This window comes from Ovis aries, chromosome 5 (assembly GCF_016772045.2).
Source record: "Ovis aries strain OAR_USU_Benz2616 breed Rambouillet chromosome 5, ARS-UI_Ramb_v3.0, whole genome shotgun sequence".
Classification (NCBI taxonomy): Eukaryota; Metazoa; Chordata; class Mammalia; order Artiodactyla; family Bovidae; genus Ovis; species Ovis aries.
This window is the reverse complement of record NC_056058.1, coordinates 19,939,691-19,955,212: the sequence shown is the minus strand read 5'-3', so window position 1 is coordinate 19,955,212 and position 15,522 is coordinate 19,939,691. Positions and strand designations below refer to the sequence as shown.

The window sequence follows — 15,522 nt, the reverse complement described above, 5'->3', positions numbered from 1 at the left end:
AGTGGGAGGGTCGGGTCAGCCGCGGGGCCAATCCCGGCGCGCAGGGAGCGGGGGCGGGGGCCGGGAGGGGGGGGGGGGGGGGGCGGGCGGGCCGGGGGCGGGGCGCGGCGTCCAGGCGGCGGCGGGGACGGCGGCGGCTCCTCAGTGTCCGGCTCAAGCTCCGGCTGCGGCTCCGGCTCGCGATGCCCCACTCGGTGACCCTGCGCGGCCCTTCACCCTGGGGCTTCCGCCTGGTGGGCGGCCGGGACTTCAGCGTACCCCTCACCATCTCGCGGGTGAGTCCAGCGACCACAGGGCGGCGGGGTGGTCCTGAATCTTGAGACCCAGCCCTTGAGGTCCACTCGGGACCCGGATCCCCGACGTCCTGGAGGCTCGGAGGCCAAGCGTTGGCCTCGGTGACCCACAGGCTGTAGAGGAGGCTTCCAGGCTGGGCAGCGCCGCCCCAACCCCCTCCCCCTCTCCCTGGGCCTGCCTGCCCTGTCCCTCGGAGGACCCCCCGCCCCCCACAAAGAGTTCACAAAGCAGCCTTCCTGCTGGCCTCATCTGGGGGGACTCAAGCGCAGGCCATGGAAGGACCAAAGTCATAGGCCAGGGGCCGGGACTGGTCAACAGAGGCCCAGAAATGCTGCTTACATTTGAACCCTTCCTGGAGATGTGGGGCAAAATGACTGAGAGCCCCCCCTTCCCTATCAAGGGTCCCTGCCAGCAGAGCTGTGCGACCCCAGAGAGGTCTGGGGTCCTCTCCGAAACTGAAGAAAGACCCAGCCAGTTCCCCGGACTGGTTTTTGGTCAGTCGCTCATTCATGACCTCAGTTGTCCTAAGGGGAAGTGACCAGGAATTTTTGGCTTCCAGGGAAGGGGAAGCCTGTCTGTGCAGTTCTGAGACCCCTTCCCCACAAGACTCACAAGGCCAGGGGCCAGGATAACCTCAGCCCAGTTCCTCAAGTTTCCATAGCCATGCACTGCCCCAGGCTTAGGACAGCTGAGGAAGAGGAGGGGGCACAGCCTGGGTGGTGGCTAATCCAAGGGGAACAGGGGAGCAGAGGGGAGGACTCGGGCCCAGTCAGGGGGTGCCCAAACTGGGAAAGACGGGATCCTGGCCCAACCTTGGGGTCCCGTATTTGAAGGGCCAGAGGTGGAGACCCAGGCTCTGCCCCTTGGATTCCCAGTGTAGGGGACCAAAGGCGACAGAACCCTGCCCTTGGGAGCTCCCAGTGCGAAGGGAAGGCAGGCAGGGGCCTGGGCCATCCCTTGACCCCACACAGGCTACTTTGGCCTTCGAGACCCTGTGTCAATGGAACTGAGAACACCTTCCCCCACCCTTCTGCCACTTCTTGCCATGGGGGCTGGACCAAGCTAGCTGGGCTTTCCAAGACGTCTTTCTAGTTCTTGGGAGGGGTTGGGCACCTGGTGGAGCATGGCATCATGGAATACTCTTTCTGGGGGCCAGGGTGACAGGCAGGCCCAGCTGTCCTGGGAGGAGTCCCACATCTGCCCTCACCCCACGGCCACTAGGTCTCTGGGGCTGAGTGAGGTGGGCCTTCAGCGCATCCGGGAGCCTTTCATCTCCCACTTTCCTGAGAGAGCCCTGCGGGGTGTGGGAGTGTGTGTGTGTGTGTGAGGGGGCGGGAACACATCTGTGTCTGCCTGTGAATGTCATGCTGTGTGTCCACCCACCGAGGCAGGCCAGCCGGCCAGGCACCCTGGGCGTGAGGCCGCTGACAGGCTCAGTGGCGGCGGCTGACGGCCGCAGGCGGCAGGGAGCAGAGACATCTGTTGCCCACGCGGCTGCCTGCCCGCCGAGGAAAGGCCTCCACACGTCACAGCGGCAGCAGCAGCGGCCTTGTTTGGAGCCGATCAGGATGCAGGCCGCTGGCACGCAGAGAGGCTGAAAAGAGTTTGCTGGGAAGAACCCCTTCTTTGTCCCCCAAAGTCACACAGCAGCAGCTCAGGCCTGAGGAGCCAGGATGGCTGAGCCTGGATTTGGGTGGGATCTGGGGAGATTTACGGAGCTGAGGAGGCACAGGCCACAGCTTGCCCAGCAGGTACTTCAAGGGTAATTCTACAGACACTGATGATATGTGGGAGTGTCCTCACCAGGGGGGTTCAAGACCCAACCCCTCCCACGCTCATGGGGCTTCCCCCACCCAATGGAGGCAGCCACACTCAGACAGAGAGGAGGCTGGCTGCCTGGCAGAGCCGGGACTATGCAACCTCAGCCCACAAAGCCTTGGGGAGCACCCCCCCCCTCCCCCGCAAAAAAACACTGTCCAGGGCTCCTTCCTTGCAAACTATAGTGACTGCTGGCCTTGGCATCCTAATGGGTATTGCTACTACCAAGTCCCTAGAAACTAGTGCCCCAAACAAATACCACCAACTGTATGCCCAACTCCCTGGAGGGGCTTTTTGTATCTAGATCAGGTGGAGTGACACAGGGGCTTTAAAAGTAGCTGCCATAGGTGAGACTGCTGGTTCATGCCCCAGTCTCCCAGCTGACCTCCTTTCTCCTCTGTCTCTTCCTTTTATCTGTTTATCCTGCATTCAGCATCCAGAAAAATCGGCCTGCATTCAACTCTGTCCTGTGATTTCCCTGTTTAGAATCCTCCCTTTTCCCCAACTGCCCGGGAGAGATGCCAGCTTCTCTCCTGGGCCTACAAGGCCCGCAGATCTGGTCCCTGCATTTTTTTCTGATTTCATCTCTTCCATTCTCTCCTCACCAATGATATTTTGGCCACAGAAGCCTGCGTTCACTCTCACTCCAAGATGAGCCATTATACATGCTGATCCTCCTACTCAGAACACCTCTCTGTTTTGTAGAAATGCACACTGTGGTTAAGAGCAAAGGATTTGGAATCGGTTGGCCTGGGTTGAAATCCTAACTCTGCCGGTTATCAGCTGAGTGTCCTGTGCTTCTCTGGGCTTTGGTTTCCTCATCTAGGAAATAGGCTTGCCTTGAGGACTAATGAAACAATGCATGTAAAGGCAATTGGGAGAGTCACGGTTTCCTGGCCTCTCGCCCTCTCTGACCAGAACTCCCGAGCTAGCAGCGCTGGCAGAGCCCCAGCCACCCCTGCTTTCGAGAACTTCCTCCACCCACAGGGGCCTGAATGCACCCCTTGTACTGGCTGAGTCATCCTGCCGCTAGCCACCCCCTGAGAAAGAAGACTCCTCTCCAAAACAGGGAATGGGGCAAAGTACCCCATACCCAAAACCTCTCTTTCTTCATCTCTATATAAGGATGAGAACAGCCTCTGTCTCATTAGGTGGTTGAGAGGTTGCCATGAGCTAGTTATGGCTAAAGCACTGAGCAGGTATCCATGAAGGAGAGGGTCCTGGCAGGGCCTTGAGGGGGGAGGGTGGGATGGTGCCAAGTGGGTGCTTCCCCTGGGAGGACAGACCTATGTTGGTGCTGGTGTCCAACAAGGGAATATTAATGGTGGCTGAGGGTATCATGCTCTAGAAGAATATTCCTTGGGGCAGCCTATTCCAGGGCAGGTCAGCTTGGCAGTGCCCACACCAGAACTCCAGCCAAGGAGCTGCTAGCACCTCAGCTTTGTCTACTCACTACAGAGAACTGGCTAAGCAGAGCCTGGCCAGGCTTCCAGGAGCTCCCGCCCCATAGGAACAGTGTCACTGACAGTTCTTGAGCCATAGCTTGACACTAGCAAAGAAGCTAGGAAGAATGAAGGTCCCTAAAATCTCTCTCCAGAGGCTGTGCAGGGACCAGAGACAGGGTAAAGGATGTCCTATTGCCTGAATTCCCCCCAGGCTGCTTACTCAGGCATCCCATGAGTCTATCCCCAACCTCATGTGACTCATGTCAAGGGATCAGCATTGAAGGAGGCTCCAGTGTGGACGCTGCTGACCCTCTGGGGTCTACAGTGGCACCGGGGTGGCCTCAGTGCCTGTCCTCCAGAGGAAAGGAAGCTGTGATTCAGGAATGCAGGCTGGCAGCTGGAAGTAGATGGCCTTCAACTTGCCTGGGGAGGTGACAACACAGAATGAGGTGCTAACACTATTAGGGGAGCTAAGTGGTAAAGGGGGCACACAGGGTACAGTGGGGCACCAGATGAGAGACTCCAAGGGGGAATGCCTCTATGGAGAGCCTAAGACCTGAAGGATGACAGGGGAACTAGGGTTTAGGGGGTCAAAGGAATGTGTTCCAGGTAGACGTAACAGCACCTGCAGAAGTGTGGCGGTAAGAGAGAGCTCTCTGCTGCCTGTGATAAATATGGAGGGATGGGGATGAAAAGAAACAAGGTCACTAAGGGTTTGAGTGTCAGGTCAAGGGACTTACTATGTGGTCTGGCTGGATGGGGCAATGTAGGCTATGTGTCCATGTTTGTATTAACTATTTATTTGAGAGCACATATCCCTGTGTGTCCCCTGCATGTCCATCGGCATATATGCAGACTGCAAGAGTGACATCGTACTTGTTCCAGCCCAGAGGAATCTCCTGTCAAATGCCATCATGTCCTCCCAGACCTCTGTGAGCTGGAGTTGGGGCCTTTAGTGCAGAGGCTCCAGCCAGGCCATGTGGGAACTCAGTCAGTCTTATGGTATGCCCACCCAAGGGTCACATTAGCAGCAGGGCTGCACTGGCACGGTTCTGGGGTTGGCAGGGGTCTGCATGGCCTTGAGCAAGGCCATGTAATGACCAATGCCCAGCCCTCTGGCTTGTCCATCCACAGGTCCATGCTGGTAGCAAGGCTGCCCTGGCTGCCCTGTGCCCTGGAGACCTGATCCAGGCCATCAATGGTGAGAGCACAGAGCTCATGACACACCTGGAAGCACAGAACCGCATCAAGGGCTGCCAGGACCACCTCACGCTGTCCGTGAGCAGGTACGCACAGGGCCGACTGAGCCAGAACGAGGGGGTGAGTCAGGGGAGGGCGAATTCTGGGTCACCAGCACCCTGGGAGAGCAGGGCCTCACACAGCCTTTCTACTTCTGTTCCCTGGCACCCCAGGCCTAAGGAGCAGCGCTCTCACAGGGGTTTGGCAGGCACTGTTGGGAGATGTGGGTGGCTTAAGAAAGGAAGAAGCCCCCATTTAATCTATTGCTGGAGTCTATGTTGGGGTCTTACAGCAGGGGGTAGACAACCCAAAATCAGGGCTGAAATAAGACCTGCGGTAGCCTCACACCGGGGGGTGTCGGTGGTGTGTGATATCTGTCCTTTCCCCACCCATGAGTGATGAGCAGTTCAAAAAATTTTATCGACCAACACCTTGTTTAACCGTCAAACCCATTTGATACGGTAAAATCTAATATAGGCTCCACTTTACATGTGAGACAGCTGAGATTCACAAAGTCTGGAGGGTGCTTCAAGTCACACAGTGGAGCAATGGGGAAGCATGGTTTGACTGACCTCAGGTCTCTCTCACTCTCACCAAAGAGGCCACTCCCTCTGCTTGACTGCTGACCCGTCAAGCCTTGCTGAGGCTGTTGGCAGTTGGCTGGGGGGCAGTTGGCTGGGTCCTGCCTCAGCGGGATCTCCCTCCCCCTGTCTTCCCTGGATCCAGACAAGTCAGACATAATTGCTCAGCTCTGCCACGTTCCCTGTTAACAGGGACTTTCCACGACCCCCTGTGGATGTGTGTAGGCGAATCCTCCCCAAACCACAACGTGGCCAACCAGGCCTTAGAGCCGGTGGGGCAGAGGGTAATCCATTGGCTCAGAGCCATTAAACATGGTGGGAAGGCTTCTGAAGTAGCCCCATTTGAGTCTGGCCCTGCTCTGGGCTGAAGTCAGGACCTCTGACTCTTCTCCGGGCTGAGTGGGCCCAGCTGCAAGTCCAGGACCTGGTACACTCCACCTGGCCCGCAGTGAGGAGGCACTGGCCCAGGAGTTCAGCAGAGCTGGCCCTCTTCCAGACTCTGAGGTCTGTTAGGTACACGAGATGACCTCCATGAGCCTGGGTTTCCTTCTCCATAAAGCATGATCACATTCATCACCCTCTCTGAGACGGGGGTACAGGCTGGCTGGGGGAAACATCAGCACTGCTCTGCCCACGAGCCACCCAACTTGGCTGGGTTCTTGGGCCCTGACTCACCTCTGGCCTTGACTCTGCTTGGCTGTATAAAGGAAGCCCTGGTAGTAGTGGGGCGAGGGGCAGGGGAGGCTCACAAGGGGCCTGATTCAGGAGGTCCACAGAGGGAATAATGTCAGGGGAGGGTGGCAGGACGGGGGCAGGGTGGAGGTCCCCCTTCCTTCCTTCCTTCCCTGGTCATTTGTTCCGAGCCAGGCAGGGATGGAGCCAGGGGTCCCCTGACCTGTTCCACTCTGGGTGTTTCAGCTCCCAGACGCTGCTGGACATGGAGCCGGGGAGAGCACATTCTCTCCTATCACAGATTCTGGGTTCTAGCCCCAGTTCTGCACTTGAGAACTGTGCTGTCCTCCAGCTGGTGACTTACTATCAGAGCCGTTAGCTTCCTCAACTTCAAAACGGAGGATCTGGGATTGAGTGATCATGACACACAAGGTCTGCTCAGTCAGGGTGAAAAGCTGGGGTCCTTTCCCCCACCCCCTATCCCTAATTCTCATGCATGCAGATTCTGGGGGATCAAGACAAGGACCACCTTGACTTTCTGGGCCAGCATCTCTTATCCTGGGGACTTTCTCACCTACAAGGCCCCTGATCCTGCTCTGTCCTGCCTGTTGTGCCAGCACTTATGCCTGAGGCCCTGACCTGGGCCTGGCGAGCTGGCTGGAGGGAGCTTCTGTGTGGAGCTCTGCCCAGGCCAGCCTCCCTACCTACTTACTCTCTTATGTACAGAGAGCTCTAATCCTCCACAGACTAATTCCAATTGATCACAGGATGAAAAGTGAAGTAAAGGCCCAGCTTCCCCACTATGCTTACTTTGTCTGGAACTCAGTCAGATATCCAGCAGTCCAAGCTAACCCGCAATGTCTGGGTACGTTCTGTAGGTCCAGGACCTTCCTGGCATCAGCTCCAACCCCAAGGCCTTTGGTTGGATCCCTGTCACCTATTACATGTGACACAAGATGGGTTTTCACAGCCCACCCTTTGGGGGACTTAAAGATGACAGACAGAGCTACCTGCCCAGCCTAAAGTATGGAGATCTGGGGGCGGAATTTGACATACAAATAAGCCTTTCATGCCAACCTGATGCCTTGGGCTACCCTCATGGCTCTGGGCACTTTGTACCCTCTGATCCTCAGACCTCAGGCTTGTACCTCTCTTCTGGGCAGGACTTCAAGGAAGTTTAAGGCCAAAGAGCCACACAAGATGTCCTAGGTTTATCCCGGCAGAGTTCTGAGTATGTCCAGGCCATAGTTAGAGCTGTGATCTAGGGCAGTATCTTGGGAGCATGGCTGAGGGTGCTGGAGCCAGATGCCAGTAGGGGTGGGACAGCAGAGCCTTGGTGCCACAGGCTTCTGAAGAGCTGTGGAGGAGAGAGGTAGCCTGCAGGGGACCAAGGAATGGGCAGTGGTGAGCAAGAGCAGAGGGACTGTGGTGGTCAGGTCGTTACAATTCTCTTCTGAGTGGAGGGAGAGGGGCAGGGTTGAGCTGCTAGCCCAGTGGTGAGACCCCTGAGAAGTCTCAGGAGGCCCTGTGGGGTGGAGTTGGGACTTTATTCCCCTTCGATGTAACCAGCCTCACTCACACTCACCTGCCAGTCCAGGGTCCACACACCCTTCTGGCCTGCCCTCTCACAGGACTAGTTGGTGGCAGGACTGGGCCCCAGGCCTGTAGCCTCTCGGCCCCGCCTGCCCCACTGATGGCAGGTTTATGATGTTTTTCTCCCTCCTGAGTGTTTGGCTTTTGGTTTCTATGGCGAAGCAGGAATTTCCTAATGGCCTGTTTCCCATCTGGGCTGGGCAGACGTTGGTGATGACTCTGCCGGCGGCTACAGGAGGGGAGGTGCACCCCACAGAGCCTCCATCTCACCTCCCCCCACAGTCCCCGGGTGCCTGACCCGCAGGCCTGGGCAGAGCTGTGGATGGAAGAGGGATGAACGGTGGGCTCCCAGCTGATCAGTGTGTGAGGCCTGGCTTGCCCTGCCCCGCCATGAGCTTGGCCCTCTTTGTGTGGAGCTTCCGGAAGTGACAGAGAGGGTGGAAAAGTGGGGAAGCTGTAGGGCTTCCTTCCTAGGAACCAGACCAGAGTGGGAAGGACCAGCTGGTGGAGAAGGGACACACAGCCTACCCCAGAATCCTGAGCTGTGTCTCCTTGCCATAACAGCCGCCATTCTGGTGCAGGGGAAAGTGCTGGGGTGGTATCCTTATCCATGCAGAGTAACAAGCCTGGTCCAGGCTGGCCCTGGGCCCAGACCCCAACCCTTCTTGGTCCTCATCCCAGGCATAGTGGGCTAATAAGCAGAGATTTGTGACCATCCTAATTTCTGCCACAGGCCTGAAGGCAGGAGCTGGCCCAATACCCCAGAGGACAACAAGGCTCAGGCACACAGGATCCACATCAACTCCGAGGCCCAGGTTTGTACATATACCACCTGGCCTGGCCTGGCCTGGCTCAGAGCAAGCCCAGCACAGAGGGGCTGGGCCTCACCCACAGGTTTAACTGCGGATGTCCTCACCATAGTTCTCAGGTGCCCACGCCAGAGACTGAAGCAGGCTTCTCTGAGCCCTGTCCATGCCCCTTCAGGTGCTCCCCAGGTGATGGGTATCTGCAGTGGGCTCTGCTGGTACCCCAGGCAGTCCTGGATTCTGGGACAATAGTGCCCGCGATGGGCAGGGACTGGGCCAGGCTTTGGCTCAGGGCTACCACCTACCCAGCTGGGTTTCACTCTGTTGCCCAGTGATGCCAGATCAGGAGGAAGTCACCAGGCTTGGGGGCACAGTGGGGAACAACCACAGGCTGTGGAGTGGCCACAGGCTATGGGGTACTCTTCTGCCTCATCCTAACCTTGGGCACCTACCTGGCCAGACCTAACCTTAGAATATAAGGCAATGCCCTGCCTATCCAAGACTGAAGTTTCCTCCTGGCCATTCTGCAGTTGCAGCTAGCAGCCTTCAGGCTACAGGCCTGTCTGCTCAGCTACCTTTCTGTGTAGGACTAGAGTCACAGCTATGGTGCTGTCCTCAAGGAATGTAAGGTGGGGCCAGGCTGCTTTAGGGCCTCATTTTGCCATGGGCCGGAGGGGTAGCCTAGGTAGCAAGGCTGAGGTATCCAGTGAACTTGACATCTCTGGGGCCACAGAGTTTAAACAAGGTAGAGACTCGACTGGTCTGTGATGGATCCAGAACTTGGGACCTAGCACGTGGGACTGTCTGTCTCTCCGTGGTGGCTTTGCTGTATGTACCAGAGGGAAGGATCTGCTGTGGCCTTGCCCTCACCATCTATCCCAGTCCCCATCTTTCTCTGATGTTTGTTTCCAACCTTGCTTTTACTGGCATCCCCGAGGCCAGATATATACCATATGCAGGAAGTGCCCTCTGGAAGGGGAGAGGCACCTAGCAGTTCCGGGATGGCAGAAGCCAGGCGTTGAAGGAGTCCAGAGAGGTGAAAAGCTCAATCAAGGGTCAAAGAGGACTGGAGGAGGGCATATCCAAGCCATGACCTGAGGGGCTGGGAAGAATAAGGCAAGCAAAGGGGCTTGGAGAGAAGTGTGCCACATACAAAGTGAAGCACATACAGAGGCCCAGAGGCGAGACTGTGCACCAGAGGTTCAGAGAAAAGTCCCAGGGGTGGCTGGGGGCAGAGGCGAGGGCTGAGGCCTCTCAGTTTCCTCTGCCCCGGACCTCAGCTGTTCTTGCAGTGATCTGGGGCCACACCTGCGTCTCAGGAGCTTGCTCCTGGTAGTCCCGTGGACCCATGGGGACAGGGGGTGGGAGACATAGACAAGTCAGCCAGGCCTGATATGGGGCTGACCAACGAGGACAGCGTGGTGCAGGCCCCCAGCTCATGTGTGAGCCCGGCACTCACGCGTAAGTGTCCTTTGCAATGTGAAGCTCAGGTCTGCTGAGTCCTCCAGGAGAGGCTTTGGGCCAGGGGGGCTGGGGGCTGGAGGGCAGTTCCCCCTGCTCCCACACTTCCCCTCACTGACTTCCTCAAGGGCCAGGCTGCTGGTGGCTCAGGCTGGAAGCAGAGGGATCTTCCACGAGCAGCAGGGCAACCCCTTAGCTGCTGCCTCCATTCTGTACTTAAAAGGTCATGAGCTCCGTGGGTGGCGACAGAAACACCCCCACCCAGCCCCTGCCCGGTCGTGTCCTCAGTAACACAGACACAGGGCCCATTGTCCCCAGACTGCTCCCACCCTCTGCCTGCAGGGGGGATGGGGGTGGGCCCAGCTGGAGCCATCACAGGAGGGGAAAACCACAGCTGGCCCTCAGAGCTGCACAAGGTACCCTGGCACTCAACAACTGGGGTTTCAGGCCCTCCTTCCATATAGGGTCATAGAAGACTTCTCTCAGGCCTCACGTGGGAACACAGCCCAGAGTGAAGGAAGGATGGTGATCAGGAAAGGTTTCTCAGAGAGGGTGGCATCTGAGCTGAGAACCAGGTGATGGTTTAAGGCAAGCCAGGTGCAGCAGGCAGTGCAGGACTCAGCCTGTCCTCTCCAGACAAGTAGAGAGCCGAAGCTCGGCCTCTGGGAGGTGCCACCTGCTCACCTGGAGTTAGTGCCCACCTCTGTCCCAGTTGAGTGTCCCAGATTCTGACCACAGGCACGTGGGAGCTGATGAGCAAGCCCATGGTTACCCCCATGCTGTGGAGTGACACATAGAGGCTTGAACAACTAAATCAGCAGCTGGCAGGGACTCGGGCCCCGACAGTACATGGGCACATCATGGAGAGGGGAAGTTAGGAGTCGGGGCTCAGGAATGCTCACGACAGCCATTCATCCAATGATGGATGCATACCAGGCACTATGCTCAGCGCTTTATATGCAAAGGTCTCCTTTCATACCCGCCAGGAACTTATGATATAGAAACCATCATGCTCCCGTTTCACAGATGAGGAAACTCAGGTTCACAGAGGTAATGTAACTGGCTCAATGAGTGAGTGAGAAAGTTGGGACTCAAACCAACACTGAGGTCATCACGTGTGTTTTAACCGCCGAGGCTGCTGCATGGGTGGCCATGGGAAGGGCAGGGGCTCTGATGACCCTGCAGTAAACCCCTACACCCTGCTGGGCAGGGGTAAGTGGAGGGCCTTCTTCCTCTAGGTCCTTCCAGCCCCTCATCCTGTTGAAGCCTCCTTTGTATGGGGCCCAGCCCTGCCCCCACAGTCCATGGCCCATCTGGTCCCCATTAGAGGCCAGGCCAGCCCCGGCCTGCCTGCCCTGCAGACACACGTGGGAGAGTGCTCGGGTTTCTCAGGGGCTTTTCTTGGACCCAGTGGGATAAAGGGTTTTCTGCTGCTGTTGCTTCATTGATGGGGGCCCACCTGGGCAGCGAGAGACCCTCTCCTTTGTCTTTTAGGGTGGGAGAATCTGGGACTCCAACCCTACCTAGTCACTCAGCTGCTAGTTCACCCATTCCTCATGCTTCTGCCCAGCTCAGAGCCTGTAGAAAGCAGCAGCTTGGGCAAAGCCCTGCAGGCTCAACTGTGCTCCAGCTGCAGGCTGCCCAAGTCCTAGGCTTGCTCTTTCCCCTGATGGTAGGCCACCTCTCCTCCCACCTGACAGCCCTGTTCACATTGTAGAGTGGAGGGACAATTTATATGTCTCCTCCCAGAATGGGGCTGAGGATACCTTCACGGCCTGGGCTCTTGGGCCCTACCCTAAAGTCAGGGTGCTCTGGCCACCAACTGTGTCCCTGTCAATGGATAGGGACATGGTCATCCCCAGCATGACCAGCTCTGGTTCCAAGTACACATAAGTCTGTGTGATTAGGTGTATGTAGGTGGACTGGCTGATCCCTGTGTGTTGCCTTCCTGCATGGGTATGTCTGTAAAGGTATTGTGAGAGTGTGCATGCCTGTTTTGATACTGCTGAGGATAGGCCTGTGTGCCTACAAACTAGAGGCAACACGGCCCTGAGCACTGCAGGGACAAAGGTCCCCAGTCCCCATTCAGACCCGCACCTGCAGAGAAACTTCCCTCTTCTCTTGGGTTGAGGAGGCATATTCAGGGCATCCCTCCCCTAGATGACTCGGTCATGGGCATCAGGCTGGCTGTAGGGTTGTGAGATGGGGAGCTTTGAGCCCTGGCCTGCTCTCTGCCCCTCATCTGCCCTGTCTATGGAAGGCCACCCATTTTTTGCCTGGGAAGCAGGAAGTGGGGGTGAAACTACAGGCCTAGAGAGGGCTGACCTCACAATGGTACCTTTTCTTAAAGAAAAAAATTTATTTATTTGGCTGCACTGGGTCTTAGCTGCAGCATGAGGGATCTTTGAGCTTTGTTATCATTGCTTGCTGGATTTTTAGTTGCAGCAATCAAACCCTTAGTTGTGGTATGTGGGGTAACGTTCCCTGACCAGGGATCAAATCTGGGCCCCCTGTACTGGGACCTCAGAGTCTTAGGCACTGGACCACTAGGAAAGTACCACAATGGTACCATTAAACCTCCTGCTCCTGCCAAAGGGTCCTGGGACACGATGATTGATGACCCTTCCTGACTGTAGAACAGGAGTTCTTGTTTTGCATTCCCAGCCATGGGCCCACCTAGTACCCAGTGCGGTTCTGACAGGTAAAAAATACCTGGCACCAGGACCACCTTTGCAAGGAAGCCACACACTCTGCAACAGACATGCAGGCCTTAAAAGGCTTCTTGGGATGGTCCTGCCCAAACACCACCCACATGGGCACTGGGAGTCAGAACCACCACAGGGCTCATGAGCCAAGGTTGCGTCTCAAGGATTCAGGGCTTGCGTGTCTGACTTTCCATAAGCATTTCTCATTTCTTCAGGGGTTGAACCAAGCCCAAGGCTTAGCCTTTCCTCCACAGACCCATTCTCTGACTAGACACTATAGCCCAGAGGTGCCTGAGCAAGAGTAGCCAGGCAATGCCCAAGAATGCTTGGTGTAGCAGGGCATAGGTGGGTGTACCACAGACGGTCTCCCAGTGCCTCCGGTTTCTATCTCTCCTAGGATGGCAGTCCACTGACAAGCAGGCGGCCCTCAGCCACCGGGCTTGGGCCAGAAGATGGCAGGCCAGGCTTGGGATCTCCTTACGGGCAGTCACCTCGCCTCCCAGTCCCTCACAATGGCAGCAACAGTGAGGCTACTTTACTGGCCCAGATGGGTGCCCTGCACGTGTCTCCACCCCACAGGTAGTACAGAGGCAGGACCTTTGATGCCCTACCCAGATCCCATCTTAATTCCTGACCCCTCAAATCTCACACCAGGTCCAATCTTGACCCTTAACCTTGGGTCTCAGCTGGTCGCATTCTGACTCATGAAACCTCACCAGAACCCTGAACTGGCAGGGGGAAGGCTAGTACTGCAACCCTGTCCCTTCGTGCATCTCTTTCGTCCAGCACTGACCCAGCCAGAGGCCTTCCGAGGAGTCGCGACTGCGGAGTCGACCTGGGCTCAGAGGTGTACAGGATGCTTCGAGAGCCAGCCGAGCCTGCAGCTGCGGAGCCCAAGCAGTCAGGCTCTTTCCGCTATTTGCAGGGCATGCTGGAGGCCGGCGAGGGCGGTAGGACTCTTCTCTTTACCCCACCTGCCTTCCCATTCCTTGAAGTCGTAAACTCCGCCCTCCGAACCTGCCCCATCTGCGCTTTTGCGACCCCACGTCTTGCTTCCCAGCCATTAGCCCCTCCCACGTGTCCCTCGTGACTTAGCGACTGAACAGCAACGCGTGTTCTCTGCGCCTCCTCACACCCCTTGCTGCACCGGGGCTTTCTGATTACCACTGCACTTGTATCGCAGCTCCTCCTTTCACGCCCTTCCAACCCCCTCCCCAGTCTCTGTGCGGGTGGCTCTGGAAGTAGGGCGCAGCCCCGCGCTCCGCAGAAGTGAAGTTTTCCGCTTTTTCTGACCTCCGCAATGGGCTCTTCCAAATGGGCTTCTTCGCTCTCTGGCTTTCAGGGGAACGGCCCGGGCCTGGCGGTCCCCGGAACCTCAAGCCCACGGCCAGCAAGCTAGGCGCTCCGCTGAGTGGCCTGCAGGGGCTGCCCGAATGCACGCGCTGCGGCCACGGCATCGTGTGAGTACCTCCCCTACCTTCCCCACCTGCCCCCAGCGTCCTCCGTCGGAGGCTCTGAGTAAGGCCGCGCTTTACGGAGCTGTCAGCCCCTGACGCCGTCCTCTTCGGTCACCCACTAGGGGCACCATCGTCAAGGCGCGGGACAAACTCTACCACCCCGAGTGCTTCATGTGCAGCGACTGCGGCCTGAACCTCAAACAACGCGGTTACTTCTTTCTGGACGAGCGGCTCTACTGCGAGAGCCACGCCAAGGCACGCGTCAAGCCTCCCGAGGGCTACGACGTGGTGGCGGTGTACCCTAATGCCAAGGTGGAACTCGTCTGAGCCGCTCCCGGAACATCGCATCCCCCGCCTCTGCTTCTTTTAACGTCTCCGCGCGGTCCGTGTAAATATGTGTTTGCGCCCTGGCTCTCTAATAAACTTCCTCCGCTCCACCTGCGCTGTGTCGGTGCCCTGGCCTGCCTCCCTCCAACACAGGCTCTGACTCCCAAGTGCTGCACTGGTTCAGATCCCAAGCATTTTCTCTGGCACTGGGTATAACGGTGAGCAAGATAAATACTGTGTTATCTGGCTCAGATGGTAGAGAATCTGCCTGCAGTGCAGGAGACCTGGGTTCGATCCCTGGGTTGGGAAGATTCCCTGGAGAAGGAAATGGCAACCCACTCCTGTACTCTTGCCTGGAGAATCCCATGGACACAGGAGACTGGCGGGCTGCAGTCCATGGGGTAGCAAAGAGTCGGACATCACTAAGCACCTTAGTGTACCTGTCCTTAAGGAAGCCACAGCCTGGGTGGATGGCAGACATGAATCACAGGCGCAAGTCTGTTAATAGGGAGGGGAGGTCTGAGGTGCTTATAAGGGGACATCACCCTAAAGGGTTTGATCTGGATGGAGTTAAGGAAGGTGTCAGCTGGGAACTAAGGGATGAGGGAGGGAAGAGCTCCTAAGGGTGAGGGGCTGTGTGTGCAAAGGAATGTTAAAAGCGAGCACAGGCAAGAAAAGCCCCGTGTGGGCACCACCACGGAGAAGGCAATGGCACCCTACTCCAGTACTGTTGCCTGGGAAATCCCATGGGCGCAGGAGCCTGGTAGGCTGCAGTCCATGGGGTCACGAAGAGTCGGACACGACAGAGCGACTTCACTTTCACTTTTCACTTTCATGCATTGGAGAAGGAAATGGCAACCCACTCCAGTGTTCTTGCCTGGAGAATCCCAGGGACGGGGGAGCCTGGTGGGCTGCCATCTATGGGGTCGCACAGAGTCGGACACGACTGAAGTGACTTAGTAGCAGCAGGGCACAACCAGGAGCGCGGGCGGCCCCTAGCAGCCGCAGGAGGGACTACACCGCGGGGATATGACTGGAGATCACCGGTTTGGCTGGGGGCGGTATCTGCCTCCCGGCCATCTCAGCATTCTCTCTTCCGGGTCTGCCCCCCACCCCCGCGCCAC

General features: G+C 57.3%; 2 protein-coding genes across 10 annotated transcripts in view; one reads left to right on the top strand and one right to left on the bottom strand.

Moving 5' to 3' along the window:
- The window catches only part of P4HA2 (prolyl 4-hydroxylase subunit alpha 2), a 70,150-nt gene that overhangs the window by 54,290 nt on the left and 338 nt on the right, over positions 1-15,522 (bottom strand). The gene's annotated exons all lie outside the window — the stretch shown is intronic.
- PDLIM4 (PDZ and LIM domain 4) lies at positions 144-14,508 on the top strand. Of its 2 annotated transcripts, XM_027969950.2 has the most exons (7): positions 144-275; positions 4,692-4,843; positions 8,376-8,457; positions 13,012-13,193; positions 13,401-13,564; positions 13,957-14,074; positions 14,194-14,508. In XM_027969950.2, exons 1-7 carry the CDS (start codon positions 183-185, stop codon positions 14,396-14,398), a joined length of 996 nt encoding a protein of 331 aa, XP_027825751.1. In that variant the 5' UTR covers positions 144-182; the 3' UTR covers positions 14,399-14,508. The 2 variants fall into 2 exon arrangements, with proteins under 2 accessions (XP_027825751.1, XP_042106187.1); XM_042250253.2 differs by lacking the exon at positions 13,957-14,074 and having other exon boundaries at positions 14,194-14,264.